Source organism: Punica granatum, chromosome 8 (assembly GCF_007655135.1).
Source record: "Punica granatum isolate Tunisia-2019 chromosome 8, ASM765513v2, whole genome shotgun sequence".
Classification (NCBI taxonomy): domain Eukaryota; kingdom Viridiplantae; phylum Streptophyta; class Magnoliopsida; order Myrtales; family Lythraceae; genus Punica; species Punica granatum.
The window spans coordinates 1,641,987-1,659,508 of NC_045134.1; the positions used below are offsets into that span (position 1 = coordinate 1,641,987).

The window sequence follows — 17,522 nt, forward strand, 5'->3', positions numbered from 1 at the left end:
TTGAAATTATCTTATATGAAACAAGTAGGATGAGCAATCCGCTGATGAGGATGAAGAACTTTATTCGAAAGATGGGGCAAATCAACTTACATGAGTAGCCTAACTCTATGTTCCTGCTCTAGTTAAAACACTTGAAGCTACATGCGGAGTGCCTTATGGACTCCGAGCAAAATTTAAGGTCTCACTTGTTGGGTCGATTGAGTATTTTATTTGAATCCCACAAAACTCTCATCGTCCCGAGCTTTGCTTCTGCCTCATCGAAAGAGTTGCCTGTTGCTTCGGATGGGTAAGGAAGCCTGAGCCACCTCCGAGCTTTGAGCTCTGTGATGTCCACAACGTATGTCTCCATCTCGTCTAGGCTCCTATCGAACCATGAACCCCGCACCTGGACCACAGCACCTTTGGCGACTTCATCCCCATGTGAATCTACGAGGGCAACCTGCTGCCCAGGTTCAAACCTTGAGAAGGTTTCGGTTTTCTCAGTGGCGCTTCTTGAAGCACTTCTTGGGCGTCCTCTGGAGCCAGACGAGACATACGACTCATTTATAGCTGGACTCTCCGGTGACTCGGACTTGTCCCGTGCATTGTTCTCGACCTCGGGTGGTGCTCGAGTGTCTTTAGCAGCACGGGCAAGCCTTGCCTTGCGATTGTTTAGCCTGTAGATAGAACATCAGATGGAATAGAAAAGGTGAATTAACCTTCCGGAAATTGATAATTCCTGCTTCAGAGATATGGACCAGTAATCAGAAAGCTCGCATGACCAGTAAGTCGATTCTCACATCCCATTTCCTCCACCTCAGACCATATTTACCATTTTTCCCTACGTCCCATCTATCCACATGCATAATTAAACTAAGCTATCTCAGTCTGCAGAAAGTATGAAGCTCGCAGGAAATGCATTGGTTACCAGTTAAATCTAGAACAGGTGCTCACCAGTTTTTCAGCTGCGAACTCGTCACCTCAGAGCCCTGAATAAACCCGGAAAGGTCATCAGAACTGAATAAGATCTCCTTATTTTGTTTCTTAATTTAATTTACCAGTTGATATTTCCCGTGGTAGAAATGAGAGGAGAGGTCTTGACTTACGTAAGAACTCAATTTGTCGGCCCATGATTGAACCAGAGCTGCGTTTCTCTGCATCTCCGGTTCATCCACAAGAGCTTCCTCAATCATTGCTATCTGCTCTTCATTCATAATGGTGCGCTTTCTTTTCTTCCGCTGTTTCTCTTCACCCTGAGTACTTTCAACCTTGTCATCCTCCTGAACTCCCACCAACCTACTTCCCTTACGCCTGCCCGGCTTTGCAGAATCACCATTCTCCATTTGATCAACGGAATTTTTCCCTTTCACCGAACTTGAATCAGAACCACTTGTTTCAATGATCTGAACATCCTTATCAGGCTCTCTTGATACTCCTACCCCACTGTCACCAGTTTTACCTTCGTCCTCACCCGAATGCTTGTTTCTGACATAAAAATTATCCAAACTCTGGAAAGCCGAATTGACAGACAGTCCCTCTTTCTTGTTACTCCTACTACTAAGTACATTGGAGCATCCTGCTGAACTTTGAACCCCCTGCAAAAATCATAACATCATTAAATTTGACAAAATATGAAGAGGTAAGAACTTTAATCATGTTAGTGTCCAGCATTAACCTGATGATCATCTATTCTGAGTTTTGCAAAGGTATCCAAAGATGCTGGCCCACCATGTTTGCTGTCCTGAAACTGTTCCAAGAGAATCATCATGAACTTTCTGAAATGACAAAATTGCAATTGATTGAAGAATCAGCAAGTAAACAATCAATGATGTTAAACAGATATAGAGGATGGAACTTTCACCTTGACTCCATTTTCTTCGACCAGAGACGAATGCAATTGATTGGAGAAGACCCTGAAACCAAAATAACGTATTAAAAAGATCATTGAAGATAAAAACTTATAGAAAAGAAACAGAACAGAAGATTCACCCAATTTCGCTCATCTTGCTGCTTCAATTAAAATTCTTGCGTTTTCTTTTCTTTCCTTTTATTATTATTATTTTAAATGCTCAGGTTACTTTGATCTAGTTGAATGGCTGCAAACATTCACAAGACGGATACTGCAGGTACGTTAACCTCAAGGATCTTTAAAGTTTTCAAGGAACCAAGGTAGTTTGATGTTAAACTACCTTAAAAGCTGTACGTCTTCCTCATTCAAATGGGTAGGAATTAAAGATTCAGCATGACTCAACAATGAACCTGCACTTGTAAGAATTTCCATCAGGCAGGAGAATCACGCGTTACATGAGAAAGCAACAATAAAATGTCTACTTACGAAGATTTGTGCAAACAGTGGAAGCCTTCTCAGTTCGGTTAGCATGAGATACTCCTGGAGCTACATTACCCAGCAAGGAGTCCAGAAACTTGCGAAGGAACAGATTTCTCTCCTGCTCTGGAAAAATAAAATAAGCTTAACGTTTTATCAAGAAACATTTATCCAAACCTGTAGAAAGAAAACCGTTCGGTAATGATATACCCTCACAGATGCTGGGAATAAAGCAGTGGAGATTCGCAATTATCTTCACAAATAGAGATGTTCGCTGATGTGCATATGAAGCCTGGGGAAGGTTACTAGGGACCAACCCAAATTCCAAGTTTTTTTCGCTAACAGTATGTGATGATGCTGAAGTCACATCCAACATCCATCCAGCTGAAGCATATGAATCATACTCCAGAGTTGCATCCTCTTCCCTCACTGGGGGATCAGAAGAACACCAACAGGATAAAAAATCACCATGAGAGATGGAAAATATTGCAGTCAGAACTTCGGTCTGGAAAGACATAAAAAAGAGAGTCAAAACCCTCGTCAACAGGAGTTTCAGAGGCATATTATAATCAACAGAAAAACAATATTATTGAATATACATTCTTCAATACATCTTTACTTTGAACAAGGAGGTTCAACATCTGCACATAAATGAGCTCTCAATACTAAGAGAAGAGGTGATCATCAAGTTTGATGAAGTAACGCCACAAAGAACAAATATAACAATACACAAGAAACCTTATATGCCACAGAAGAATAACACACGGCCACTTCCAAAGAAAATTTGCTGACAACATAGAAGGAACAGCAAATATTATTCATATATATTCTATAGTAAAATCTCATCACATTCAAATTCCTACTCACTCACACAGAATCTCAATATATATACAGATATATCCTCGTAGGATATATCGATGTCTTCCTCTATTTAACAGAAAGATACAACACTCTCATCCATAGAAGCAGGTTCTATAGACTTATTTTTAATTCTAAGGAATGGATAGACAGCTTGGACACAGCACTATAGATCAGAACTGATGCTTCATGGTCATGAAATGATAACAAAACTAGAAGTATATTCAGTGAGTGAGGCAGAAAGAGGCAGCTTACAAAAAGTGTTGTGATGTAGGATCTGAAATTCGAATCATCAGAGAAAATATCCGCCAGGCGCATAGCATTGAGCTGCAACAGCCCACACGGGCAACTCCGGTCTGAAGGTAAACCGGAATCCTTGTAACCTTTGCCAACTGCACTCTTGAGAAGGTTCAGAACCTACAGGACACGATCAAGTATTTAGTATAATGAGAGAAGACATGAAGACCAGAAGGAAAAGAAAAACACATGGAAAACTACAGAGTCATAACGTGCATGTGAAGCCCTCATCTTGTGACAGTATGAATGCAGCCACAAGCTACCCTTTCAATTCCAATTACAAAAATCAATACATTCTTGCCTCATAAATACTTAGAAATATAAGGAGAAGAGAAACTAAATTAAAAATTAAAACCAAAATACAAATCAAAGCAAAATCTGTCTAGTGTTCGATAATCACAGGTCGCAAAACAAAAGAGGGCCATCGCTTGCTTCTTGAGAAAACTGAGCTGAACTAGCTTAAAAAAAAAGAAGGGAAAAGTACAAAACCCCCCCTTGTGGTTAGTGGTTAGGGATTGGGACAAATTGGACCCTGTGTTTTTTCAAGGGACGACTAACACCCGGTGGTTTACTCTGTGGGTCATAAAGAACCTTACCGCTAACTTTTTCTTCACTTTTGGTCCTCAACCTTTAATATTTTTTTGCTTTCTGGTCCTAAACTTTTTCTGTGTCATTTTTATACCCAACTTTCAAGAATTTTTCAATTTAGTCCTACCTAAGGGAGGGAGGGGCTGGGGCTGCCAATTGGCAACCCTGACCCCACCCCCGTGGTTGCCGGCACCCACAGAGGTCACCAGCACTCACAGAGGGAAAAGGGAGGGGGGGGGTTTGTACTTTTCCCCAAAAAAAAAGAAAAAAAAGCAGTCTGTCAAAATGCAAGCTGCTAAACAATATGGAATCGGTGCTACAAAATCCAAATGCAGGCAAACTAACCTAACCTCTCTTACTACTGATTTTGCAAGATCAAGACTTCCAGGACAGAGTGCAACTTCATCCAAGTATGAAACGCTCTCTGCTTCACAAAGATGCAAAAGCTGCAGAAGAAAATAATTACCACTTTAGATTTGCTCATCAGAAAGTAAAAATGAAACCGGCAGAGCTTATCAAGTCTAAGGCACAAAATGCATAGTTATCAGCTGACTTACAATTGATAACACTTTAGCTTTCAACCTAGATGTTGCAGCTATAACCTTGCAGAACCCACTGAAAGATGGGGATATTTCTGACTTCAGGATAGTTCTGGCCAGTATGAGGACACCTCCTCTACCACACAATTCCTGAATCATTACCAAAGCCAATTATTTTTGTGGAAAAAGAAAAACAAAGGAATATAGTTTGATAAGCAAACTTAATCTACATCCCTGTTCAATTATGTAAGGCTCCAGCATTAAATTGTGATAAAGGAATATATCACACCATTTCTCACTAGTTACTGTATCAGAAAATCTAGGATCAGTTTCAAACTTTGCAGTTAGTGCCTCAAATCAGGTGATGTTTGTATGCATCGGCTTATGCGTGGAATTTACGGCTTCATCGTGATGCTACTGCAAATAAGTTCCCTCATTTCTCCCAGACTAAAATCTACATATCCTACAAGGCATTGTGGTGATCATTAAACCCTTTTATCGTCTTACAAGCCTGGTTTCTCTCTGCAAATGATGACCATAAACCATATCAATTATATGCAGATGGCACTTTTTATGCTATAAACGTGTTTAATATACCTTGTTTCTCAAGAGGCGCTCACGAAATGTCTTATGCTGGCATAATGAATGAAGAAATTGTAAGGACGCCTCACATTGCTGGCAAAGATACTTAATTATTTGCTCAGTCGTCAAGTCTGATGGAACACAAAAACCAGTATGTTGACCAGACAGCTTGATTGAAAGAGACCTACAGACTACACAAACTGCTCGGAAGGCTACATCCATGAAAATATCAATCTGTATGAAAAACATTTTGGGATCAGCAGCTTGCACCACGGAACTTAATAAAATAAATGATGAGACAAAGCTTGCATGATAGGCAACAGTTGTATATTCCTTTATTGGAGATAAAACAAATAGAGACGGAAAATACCTTAGGATGTGCAAGCAATACATGCACAAGATCTGGCCACTGCGAGGATATAAATCCTGTCAAGAGATGTAGACTGCAAGCTACCAGTACCGAATGTAAGAGAGGCATGGCACCTGAATCATTTACTTCCTATAACATCAGAAAGACTCAATCATAATCACATTGGAAGATGTGACATATCTAAGAAGAAAGTCAACAAGATTACCTGCTTGTATCCACTAAGCACAATGAGCGAATAAAATACAAGATCAATCAATTGTTCTGATAGTTTAACATCGTCCAGCAAAATCTGCCAAGAAATTTGAATGAAAGTGAACTTCTATTTTCATATGATAAAAAATGTTAATCCATTACACCGTGCAAAAGGCAATCACTATGACAATTTACAAAGTCCTGTAATAATATCTCACAAGAATCTTCACTAAGGCTAAGTTGGAGAAGGCTCTATTCACACGCCACTTTTGATGTAAATCATGTACCACAAAGTCAGTTTGTTATTTAATCCTCCTTTATACAGAGAAGGTAATGAAGATATGAGAGAGTCGACGATTTATTGCAAACTTCTGCGAAGCCATTAAAGAATATAAATATATCCAATCGCATCAATGAATATGGCATTGATTAAATACCTATACATCCACCATCCAGAAAAGAATAGAATCACATCAACCTTGACAAATTATCACACAGAAAATTCACTACTATAATGTACGACAGACATGTTAAGATAAGTAGAATGAGAGAGATTAAAAGATAACCTGCTCAATCTTGTTATGTCGAGGTGCTAGTTCACATAAGGAATGCAAAAGTCTTAGACCACATAAAAAATATCTGAACAGGGCCTGATCTCTTTCAACTGACACTAACACAGCCATAAGGTGCAGAGGAAGAAGACCGACAAATTTTTCCATATCAACCTGAAATATAAGAATCATGCAAAACGGATCATATAAAGAGCCGGGGCATACACTTATCCTAATGGATAAATTAATTTTTTTATTTAAAAAAAGAAAGAGGAGCTGGAGATGGGAACATAGATTTGCAACCTTTATGACAAGTCCATTTTCAGCTTGGCAGTGAACTGTAAAATTTTCAGACTCCCTCAATAATTTATTAAGCTCCTGAGAGCTAAGCCTTTGCAACTCCTTAACTGCTGAAATCAGCTCAATGGCCTGTTTACAATCACCGATTTATATGAGTTCACAGCCTTGTTCTGAAACTCAAGGTATAAAACAGACAAAAGATTATGCAAGAATCCAAGTTCAGAGTACTGACTTGTGCAGCACTACTAGATGCCTCTTCCTTAGCGTTCCTCATTTTCTAAAGTCCACTGGGGCCAAGAGGGAACAAAATTTTTAATCAGAGGAAATATAAAATTAAAGAAGACCAATATGACAAATATAATGGAAAAGGTATAATCCAATCTTTACGAAAGTTCATGAGCCATAAAGACTCAGAGGGTGCAGGAGTAGGAGCTTGAATGCTTAGTATTGGCATACTTGCTCATTAAGCTAGTATGACATGGATGAGCTAGTGACAGTCCAATGACCTCATATTTCATGTAACATGTGTTCTCAGATTTGTTTTCTGAAATCATATCCTGACTCTAAGAGCTTAAACAGATCTAAGCTGCTTACAGCAACCGAATCATATCAATTTCACATGCCCCCAACATTTTCCACGAAGATATTATCGATACCAAATAAAGAAAAAGACGACTAGGCATTCGTTATAAACGTCGGGTAATTCAAGAACGAAGCATCCCCACTGCAACAAGCAGTTAAAACAGGAAATTCAGTTGGCGCAATCAAACAAACAACCATTCCCATACCCCATTGTCGGGAACAAAGCATCATAATGGAGTGACAACGGACAGCTACTATATGACAGACAGTCGAATAACATAATCGGTGACTCCGTGAGAGTCTCAGCTGAGCAGAAATGAACTGAGATTAACCCGGCAAACTTAACAGCAGACGAAGAGAATCATGAACTCCACATCCTACGTCTTCATACTAATCTGGAAGACAGTGCATGTAATCTCAACTAGCTGAATCAGAAGATCACCGCACCTGCGGGCTCGTTGAATCAACCAGGCGCGGAGGAGCTGGCGGCAGCGAAGAAGGCACTCCACAATGCCTCTCGTATCGAACTCTCGCTCTTCTCCTTCCTTATCCTTCGTCGTCGTCGTCTCCTACTCCTCCTCGTCAACCCTCTGGCTATCAGCTCAGGCGTACGGATTTCAACACATCGAAGAGGGCTTCGGGCCGGGCAGGAAGGAACACCAGCGATCGGGTCAACGGGTTCCTCTTACCTCCTCTGCTGAATCCATCCCTAAGGTCCCAAAGCCGAGTCAGGTCGAACTCTGATGATGAGGATGAGCTCCGCTCCTCTGGTGCTTTGCTTCTTTTGCTGCCCGCGGGGGTGTACCGAGAGTTGAGACAGGTCAAATTCGAGGATCCGATCCATCAGCTCCCTCTCAGTGGGCTTCGCTTATTGGGCTTTCTTTCTGGTGGGCTTGGGCTCCTTTTTCTTGCTTTTCTTTACCATTATAATAAAATAAAATAAAAACAATTGCTTAGTGCCATTAGATATATATATATATATATATATGACCCTCCTTTTGTTTTCGAGTCCAATTTATTGCCAATTTCCCTGCTGTCTTTACAAGGAATCTGAAAATTCTAAAAATTACTCGTACTGTTTTATTAATTATTAAATTTTTTATTTATAATACTGCGTTTATTTTCATGTGAGATTTTGTATCATTATATGTTATTTAATGATATACAAGTAGCTTAAAAGAATAAGATAAATTTTCTTAATTTATTAGTTTTTTGTCACGTTATTTTAGTTATTCAAGTCAAAAGAAAGATGTAAGATGCCGATTTCCTGCGGAAAAATGTAAAATATGCATCGCAGTAGTTTCGGTAAGGTAGAAATCAATCCTCATTTATTTGTTTTTTGTCACGTTGTTTTAATTATTCAGATCAAATGTTTTGCCAGTATCTTACGGATCCACTTTTCTGATGAAATTCTCATATAAATCGTCATTATTTTTTTAAAATTTATGCTCATTCTACAAAAACTCTTCCATTGCCCTCCAACATGATCCATCCAAAATACCGAACTACCCTATACTGCTAAGTTTTCCAAATTTGACAACAACTTCAAATTGTTTTTCTTTTTCTTTTTTTCCGTATGGCACGAGGCCGCGGATCGCTTACATTTTGCCGAGTCATGTTTTCCTAAACATTATGTTTTATTATAGAGAAATTCATGTAAACACTCACTCATCAGTGAACAATCGGAAAACAACCTCTCAAAAGGCAAGTCCTGTCATAAAAAACATCCTTCGGTCGCACAAAATCGAAATTCCTATGGCTCTACATCATATGAGCACATAGTACATTTGGACATCAATTATCTTATCTCATCTCTTCTTTCACCATTCTGGCAAAAACTTTACTCATTGATACACCGGCGAGATCCCCCATGCTCCTCATGCTGAACTCCGGAGTCGATACGCTTATCTCCGATCGGTTTATTCCCGACAAGAACCCCTCGCTTTGGCTCGGCTTCACGTCCTTTCCCTCGAGCTGAAGGGCAAACTCGAGATTCCACAGCACGTCTCCCATCGAGGGACGGTCTGCTCCGCTCCCTGCCAAGCACTTTGCGGCTATCTCCACGAACTTGATCAGGGACTCGTCCTTCATTTGGCCTGCGATCCGTGGGTCCACGATCTCGTGGAGCTTCCCTTTCATTTGCCACTTCTTGGCCCACTCGACCAAGTTGACCTCTTCCCTAGGCCGAGACGGGTCGATGACGGGCCTCCCCGAGAGGACCTCCAGCATCACCACCCCGAAGGAGTACACATCAGATTTCTCCGTCAGCTGCTGGCGTATAAGGTACTCCGGGTCGAGGTACCCGAAGCTCCCCTTAATGGCAGTGCTGACATGCGTCTCATTCAGGTCTGGGCCGGTTTTAGAGAGCCCGAAATCAGCGACTTTCGCCATGAAATTCTCGTCTAGTAGTATGTTCGCCGACTTCACGTCCCGATGGATTATGGCCTTGGCTGTACCAGTGTGGAGGTAGTGCAGCCCCTTTGCAGACCCGATGCAGATCTCGAGCCTCTGCCTATACGACAGCACCGGGAAGTCAGAACCATACAGATGGTTCTTCACCGTACCATTCTCCATGAACTCGTAGATGATGATCATCTCATCCAGCTCATCGCAGTAACCGATCAATGAAACCAAGTGGCGGTGTCGGAATTGAGACAACATCTCGATCTCAGTCCTGAACTCTTGGAGGCCCTGGTTCGATTTACCGGATCCCCTCTTAACTGCCAATGTTGTTCCATCTCTTAGAACTCCCTTGTAAACCTTGCCAAAACCACCAACTCCAATTACCAAACTCTCGCTGAACTTATCGGTCGCCTCCTCGATGACTCCAAATGGGAACCTATACCCGATTTTCGAGCTTGAAATCATGGCAAACCCAGCCTCGTGATCCTTCTCTTCGGCTCGGTTTGGCCTGAATTGATCCTCTTCATTGGAGTGCCGGACGACTGTTAGTTTTCTCCTCTTTCCGCAGATCAAGAGGAGTGCCAAAGCAACTAGGACGGCTGCGACAAGGAAAATTCCACTCGCCAAACCGATTATGATGACGGTTTTCTTCCTCGATCGTTTCCCGGAGGACCTAAATTCTGCATCTGATGCATCGAGGCTTTCCTTGGAATTACTCAACTTCATGATCTCCAACCCGTTCAGGATCACCGTAGGATACTGCCCAGCATCAGAAGGGGCCAAGCGCACAGCCATGTCACCCTGATCGGTCGGGCTGGCTACCACATCAAAAAAGTATGGGGCTCCTAGAGTGGTCAAGCTCCCGAGATTGAGTCCCTGATAGGCGAATCTCGAGTTCACATAGACATGAAACAGGAAGGGTCGCAGAGAGGAGTTCATTATATCACAGAAATGGAACCGAACCAAGTACTCAAAACCTGGATCTACCTGGAAGAGCCAGGTCAGGTTGGCATTGTAGGAAAGTTCGGGCTCTGGGTCTGCCGTTGTGGCAGTTCCGTATACAGAGACTGGCGCTATATTCTCCGTAGGCCCGCCCGGCTTGTACGAGACAGCCTCAGGTTCGTTAACGAACTTGACTTTGTCTTGCTTGCGGGACGCGTCATCTGAGACCCAGAGCCTCCAGAGGGAGTCATTCTGAGGTAGAACTGTCATATTTCCCATATTTACCCTTGCAACTGTCTCCAAGGCGCGATTATGAAAATCCAGGTAAACTCTTGCCGGCGTGTCGATGCTGTTTGCTCCAGCAGGGATGACCTCACTGGGAATGGAAGTGATTTCCAAGGCATTTATGAATGCGAATGAGCCGGAGTTCGGGCTGAAAGTAAGAACTATTTGATTAGAAGAAACATTGAAAGAGTATTCCTTCACAGTCACGCCGCTCTCTATTCGGAAGTTCCTGAGGAGGGTGACGTTCTGCACTGAAACTGAGAACTCAGCTCTGCTCAGATTATAGTTCTCAAACACGAACGGAAAGAAATAGAGCCGGACAAAGTGCCAGCCCTTTTCCCGGATCGGGAACTTGTACTGGGAGAAGCTGTTGAAGATTCGTGCCGTGAGAAAGAGCGACGGATCATAAGAGGATGACAATGGAGAAGTCGAGTTCGTGTCAGCAAGGACAGTTTGAGAGGTCGAAAGAATGTACGAATGAGGGTTATCAGCAGAAAAATTCCGGCTTCCGGCAGTATTATTGGTACGAGATCCACAATCAATGAGATAGTTATCCTCAGGAACAGATCCTAAGGCTAAATGAATCCATAAGGAGAGGATGAATAGAACTTTCATAATTGTAAGAACTCGAAACAGATGTGAAATAAAAAAATCAAACCAAAGGAGAAGTCATATGTTAAGAACAGAAGATGGCAAGCATCAAAACCAGGGAATCATTCAAGAAATCATCGGAACCGTATCGACAAGGAGGAAACCCCAGAAACCCTACTTCGCAAGATTGGTGGTGGGAGAGCAAAACTATAAAGAACACGAGAAATGACGGACTACCAGCTATATTGACAATGACTCTTCTGATCTTCGTTTTCCTACTCCCTTGCTTATTTTACCGATTTTAATTGGTTGACAAAATTCATGTGATGCTCTGGAGAATTGAAAAAAGAACAAAATGGGCATGAGGGAAAAGGATGGGAGAAAGAAGACAATGAAAGAGTCAGACCCACGTTTGAAATAGACGACAACGTTAATTAGTATATAGTTAGTTCAGAACAGCTTTCAAAAGGCAGGTAGCTCTTTTTTTTTTTTCTCTGGAAGCAGTCAAGTGAACCCTTTATAAATCCACAGTAAAAACAGATCCAGGTAAAAGCCCAATCGGATATTATAAGAGCGAAAACAAACGATTAATCCATCGAGCAAATTACAAAGATTAATAAAAAAACATCATAAAATACGAATATAATTGTAATTTTCTATCTTGAAATCGCTAATTCTGATCACTACTTGTTAATAGTATTTCACCACGAACGTAATCGATAAAAAAGACATCCTAAATTCGCGATGAAATTGCACTCTATAATGAAATATGGTAGTCAGGGCGTCACGAGCCATATGTGAACGCAAGATCCCACCAATAGTCATAATCGACCAACATAATCAGTCAAAAGCAGGTAGCTCACCTCACCACCTTCTCCCTTTTCTTCATGTGACACTCACTCTCTACGAAAGTGGTTGCAACGTTAGGTTCCTCACTATAGCATCGGTTCATGCGGTCTCGTGTTGTACGGGAAAAAACACATTCATGTAATGAATACTAATCGTATACATCACCAGTTATTGAATTAAAATGCTTGCTGAGAACGCAACTAACGAATAATTCAGATTTTTTTTTTTAAATAAAATATTTGGACTTATCATGATATCGGATTGATACTTGAAACATGTGCAATCTTCCGAATCATCCCAACCACCGGAAAAGGATTGGTTTCGGGGACTTTTTTGACTTACTGACTAAAGTGGGCGAGTGCCCTGATGAGGAGCTGCTGAGGGAAGTTTCCTTCGTGCTTCTTCTGATGATACATTCATTGATAATAATGATAAAATAAGTATATATTTTTCCTTTTTTTTTGGATATAAACTCTAATATCTAAAAACTTAAAAAATTTGAATTTAACTTTCATAAAAACTAATAATAATAAAAAAATATTCCGATTAATTTAGTTCAAGTCGGATTAATAAAATTTCCATAACATGAATGTTCTCCCATCGCAAAATTCGAATCCAAAATCTTTACTAACAAACGTGAAATCATTTGAATCAATTCACGTTCATTATCTTTTTCTTTTTTTCTTCTTCTTTTTTTTTCGACAAACTTTTTCTATTTTAATATTATTCTCATGGTCCCTGGAGACTATATTCAGAGACAGACTGAATAATGGATGTTGAAAGAGATCGGGCTTCTGCCGTTTCATGGTCTTTTAAGGTGTCGGTGAGTGGCGTTTTCGGGTCTTATGATGATGAAGACGATGATGCAATGACGGCGGTGAGATCATCTAACGCGTTTTCCGCAATGACCGCGGGCATAGCATCCCAATCCCATCGCCCACCGATCTATCGGGCCACCCCCACCCAAAATACAATTTCCTTGATTCGGTCCGGTCACGGCATAATATGAAGTCCAAAACTGATCATCTCTTATGTCGAAAGCTTGAACATTCTACCTTCATACGAGAGAGACGTTCCGAGTCGTCACTAGACGGGAACTGACGTATATATTTTCGCTTTCAAAGACCGTGTCTGCGAAACCGTATACAGAGTAGAGTCGTTTCGTATTGCAGCCCCTCTGCTACTTCGGAGTGTGCGGCTTGAATGCGCTTGTAGCATGTTGTTGCACAACTCTCCTCCGTGTTAGGCAACTGAGTTGCACTCGTCTTGAAGAGTAACTTGTAAAAGAAGAATATCATTTTGTTTCTGGGCACTCGAACAATTGATCGAAATCCTTTACCCTATGAGTTGGAAAATGATAGCCGAAGCCATGTAAAAGGACTAGATCTCTTTTAACGGGGGAAGACCATTTTTGACACGTTAAACAACCGTTTTTGAGCCTTAACTCGATTTCCCTTGCCCATATTAGATCTTAGTCATATCTTTTGATCAACAAATGCATCTTATAATCCATATATAAAGAGATTATTAAGAGGTCCGAGTCTAATAGACCAGACCAATCACACTGCACAAAATATGTGGAGCTTACATTAAATTCAATAAAAAGATAAGAACTTCGCTTGAATAGTTCATATAATTGGTCGACTGCCCTACGACATCATTAGCTCGGGTCTAATCTAAGTATTATCGAGATTAGCCTATACGAGGTGCATCTAAATTTAAGATCAAGATGTAAAGAGTAATTAGCCAGAAATGAGAAATCTTCAAATGGGACTTTGTCTTTGGGTTTCAGAGTTGGGCCAACAATTAATTCGGACCAAATTGGGCTTTTTCGCTTTGCCCCGGTTGGGCCCAGTAGATAAGCCTTCTCTCAACGTGCAAAATGCAAATGCATTTCGAACGATACAATACAACAAATCAAGAAGATCTGCTCTTGATTTCTTTTCTAGTTGGACATGTTCTTGGATACCTAGGTCGGAAAATGTCCTCGCTCACGACTTGAGCCAATACGGCTCAAAGTCAGATTTTCCTTTGCTTTGCTGTTTTCAAGGATATCCTGACCTTAGGCATTCTATACCCGATACTCTTCATCAATGAATTATTTTTACCTATCAAAAAAAAAAAGAAGATTGTAGTTTCTAAAACCTCAAACACTCCTTACCGAGAGGGAAAAAAAAAAAACTTACCGAGAAACCTCAAACACTCATTTGGTCTTTAACTCAATTCCGATGACCTTAACTTAGCTCGCTTGTGACTTTTCATCGATGAAGTGTTGCCCGTAATACATATAACGAGAGACTATAAAGTGATTTGACATCCGAGTCCAATAGATCAGACCAATCACACTGCACAAAATATGTGAATCTCGCATTAATATCAATATAATGAGGGTAAATCTCAACCGGGCTACTAAGTGCAAATGGTAGGCTGTACCGGATCATCTGTGACTCAGTTCCACCTAATAATTCTTCATAGTACAACGTGAAAAAGTGTTCCTAAATGTTAAAGTTTAAGATGATAAGATTATAGAAGTGGAGAAATGAAATACATTAGATAGGGTATGGGCCGGGCCGAACAGAGACCAATCACATGACATTACACTAGAACCACGAAATTATTACTGCTACAAACATAAGAAGTGATCTTAGGATTATAGATTGCTTAATACATTGATTGATATTATGATTAGATTCAAAAATCAATTTTCTCTAATTTCATAAACTCGGCTAATCTCGTCGCCAGACTCTTCCTCGCTGCTGGGGAAACGCCACCGTTGCCAATGATAGTCTCCAGGACCGCCTCTGCCAACTCGTTGTTCTCTATCACAGCATTTCCTACTTCCGGTATAGATTCATGCTTTGAGAAGCTGATCTGTACTCGATGCAATGAAATCCCGTCACGCTCGTTATGTATAGTAATATATGTTAAGTTAGTGGGCAAGACAACGACAAGCAATGCATTGATTAGTTAATTTTCGTGTACTTAATTAAATCACTGACCACGTAGGATCCGTTGCTTAGATGGGTGAAGAAAATACTGGAGCCCGGAGGGAAGCTTTGATCCTTGAAGACATCCAGGAACCAGTCAATGGCCCTGGCCTCTGACGCACCGTAAGCGCCGATGGACTTCCAGAATGCAATGCAGTTTTCCGCCACCTTGTCTGAGTATTGTTTCCCAGTCAGTTGCGTGATGAATGAGACCTGCGTCAGCTTCTCAAATGGCCCTTCGGGTGGAGAAAAGAAACAGTAGAAAACTTCATTAGCCAACGACTTAAATTGATCGACATCGCGTGTAACATTGGGAAGACACCCGAAAAAGGTTGTTGTGCTTGCCTGTGATGATGTCCCGGAAGAATTCATCTGTGTCTGTGAGCTCCTCAGCAGATTTGCCCTTCCATTCTGTGGCTAATAGAGGCAATGCCTTCTCTTCCAGGTACACTCCTATTGCTGTGTACTTCACAAACTTGCCGTCTACATCCAATCCTCTCACCCCTGACGTATAAATCAATTCACGGCGGCCCCGGCACCAAATTAATAAAGATCAGTTTAATATATGAAGAGAAATGTATGTAGGAATTAAAGGGAGAATACGCGACGACTTAATTAATTAGTTATTGATATGATATGAGAATTGCCTGCACCACCGAGGAACAAGGTCTTGTCAGAGCCCGGAGGTTTTGCAGCAGGCGGGAATGAGAAGTTCTCCACTTGAACTCCGGTTACCACTGTCGTTGTCTGGGCCGTGGCTAAATGAATCCATAAGGAGAGGATGAATAAAACTCTCATGATTGTAAGAACTTGAAACATATGTTAGATAAAAAAAATCAAACCAAAGGAGAATTTATAAGCTAAGAACAGAAGATGGCAAGCGTCAAAACCAGGAAATCTTTGGAATGGTATCGACAAGGAGGAAACCCCGGAAACCCGGTTTCACAAGATTGGTGGTGGGAGAGCAAAATCAGGGGCGGAGCCAAGATTTTTATTCAGGGAGCAAACTTATACTTTTAGAATAAAATTTTAAAAATTCAAAATTCAAGGGGGCAAAGTACCCATTTTACAAAAAAAAAATTCATATTTTTGGAGAAAAATTTAAAAATTTCAAAGTTCAGGGAGGCAATTGCCCCTTGCTCCTTTATTGGCTCCGCCCCTGACCAAAACTATAAAGAACACGAGAAATGAGGGACTACCAGATATATTGACAATGACTCTTCTGATCTTCGTTTTCCTACTCCCTTGCTTATTTTACCGATTTTAATTGGTTGACAAAATTCATGGGATGCGATGGAGAATTGAATAAAGAACAAAATGGGCACGAGGGCAAACGATGGGGGCAAGAAGACAACGAAAGAGTCAGACCCGCGTTTCAAATAGACAACAACGTTACTTAGTATATAGTTCGGAACAGCTTTCAAAAGGCGGGTAGCTCCTTTTTTTTTTATTTTTTTTTATTTTCCTGGAAGCGGTTAAGTGAACCCTTCATAAATCCACACTAAAAACAGATCCAGGTAAAAGCCGGATCGGATATTATAAGAGCGAAAATAAACGGTTAATCCATTGAGCAAATTACAAAGACTAATAAGAAAAATATCATAAAGTATGGATATAATTGTAATTTTTTTATTTTGAAATCGCTATCTCCGATCACTACTTGCTAATAGTATTTCATCATGGACCCCGATGGTAATCGGGAAGAAGGACATCCTAAACTCGCGATGAAATTCCACTCTATGATCAAGTATGGTAATCATAGTGTCACGAACCATATGTGAGCACAAGATCCCACCAAGAGTCATAATCAACGAACATAATCAGTCAAAAGCCAGGTAGCTCACCTCACCACCTTCTCCCTTTTCTGCATGTGACACTCGCTACAAAAGTAGTTGCAACGTTAGGTTCCTCGCTATAGCATCGGTTCATGCAGTCTCGTGTTGTATGGGAAAAAACACATTCATGGAACGAATACTAATCGGATACATCTCCAATTGTTGAATTAAAATGCTTGCCGTGAACGCAACCAACGGAAAATTTATTTTTTGGATACATCTCGAGTTGTTGAATTAAAATGCTTGCTGCGAATGCAACCAACGAAAAATTCAGAATTTTTTTTTAAAGTAAAATATTTGGACTTGTCATGATATCGGATTGATACTTGAAACCTTTGCAATCTTCCGAATCATCCCAACCACCGGAAAAGGATTGGTTTCGGGGTCTTTTTTGACTTACTGACTAAAGTGGGCGAGTACCCTGATGAGGAGCTGCTGAGGGAAGTTTCGTTTGTGCTTCTTCTGA

At 40.8% G+C, this 17,522-nt stretch overlaps 3 protein-coding genes across 5 annotated transcripts; all 3 read right to left on the reverse strand.

Annotated features, from left to right (window-relative positions):
* Nucleotides 1-30: 30 nt before the first annotated feature.
* On the reverse strand, nt 31-7,968 carry LOC116189667 (nodulin homeobox). The gene is made up of 18 exons (XM_031519429.1): nt 7,612-7,968; nt 6,815-6,869; nt 6,586-6,711; nt 6,298-6,456; nt 5,745-5,828; nt 5,540-5,668; nt 5,185-5,403; nt 4,606-4,737; nt 4,399-4,494; nt 3,419-3,580; nt 2,516-2,810; nt 2,315-2,431; nt 2,169-2,238; nt 1,841-1,892; nt 1,655-1,726; nt 1,086-1,574; nt 934-968; nt 31-656 (listed from the first exon to the last, which is right to left on the reverse strand). The coding sequence occupies exons 2-18, from the start codon at nt 6,854-6,856 to the stop codon at nt 182-184; spliced, it is 2,754 nt and encodes a 917-aa protein (XP_031375289.1). The 5' UTR covers nt 6,857-6,869; nt 7,612-7,968; the 3' UTR covers nt 31-181.
* Nucleotides 7,969-8,782: 814 nt separating this feature from the next.
* Nucleotides 8,783-11,758, reverse strand: LOC116188360 (probable receptor-like protein kinase At2g39360). Of its 2 annotated transcripts, XM_031517660.1 has the most exons (2): nt 10,555-11,758; nt 8,783-10,443 (listed from the first exon to the last, which is right to left on the reverse strand). In XM_031517660.1, the coding sequence occupies exons 1-2, from the start codon at nt 11,407-11,409 to the stop codon at nt 8,968-8,970; spliced, it is 2,331 nt and encodes a 776-aa protein (XP_031373520.1). In that variant the 5' UTR covers nt 11,410-11,758; the 3' UTR covers nt 8,783-8,967. The 2 variants fall into 2 exon arrangements, with proteins under 2 accessions (XP_031373520.1, XP_031373518.1); XM_031517658.1 differs by having other exon boundaries at nt 8,783-11,757.
* A 2,978-nt stretch (nt 11,759-14,736) lies between these two features.
* Nucleotides 14,737-16,084, reverse strand: LOC116187009 (chalcone--flavonone isomerase-like). Of its 2 annotated transcripts, none has more exons than XM_031515580.1 (4): nt 15,869-16,084; nt 15,567-15,725; nt 15,234-15,457; nt 14,737-15,138 (listed from the first exon to the last, which is right to left on the reverse strand). In XM_031515580.1, the coding sequence occupies exons 1-4, from the start codon at nt 16,038-16,040 to the stop codon at nt 14,926-14,928; spliced, it is 768 nt and encodes a 255-aa protein (XP_031371440.1). In that variant the 5' UTR covers nt 16,041-16,084; the 3' UTR covers nt 14,737-14,925. The 2 variants fall into 2 exon arrangements, with proteins under 2 accessions (XP_031371440.1, XP_031371441.1); XM_031515581.1 differs by having other exon boundaries at nt 14,737-15,105; nt 15,869-16,074.
* Between the last annotated feature and the right edge of the window lie 1,438 nt (nt 16,085-17,522).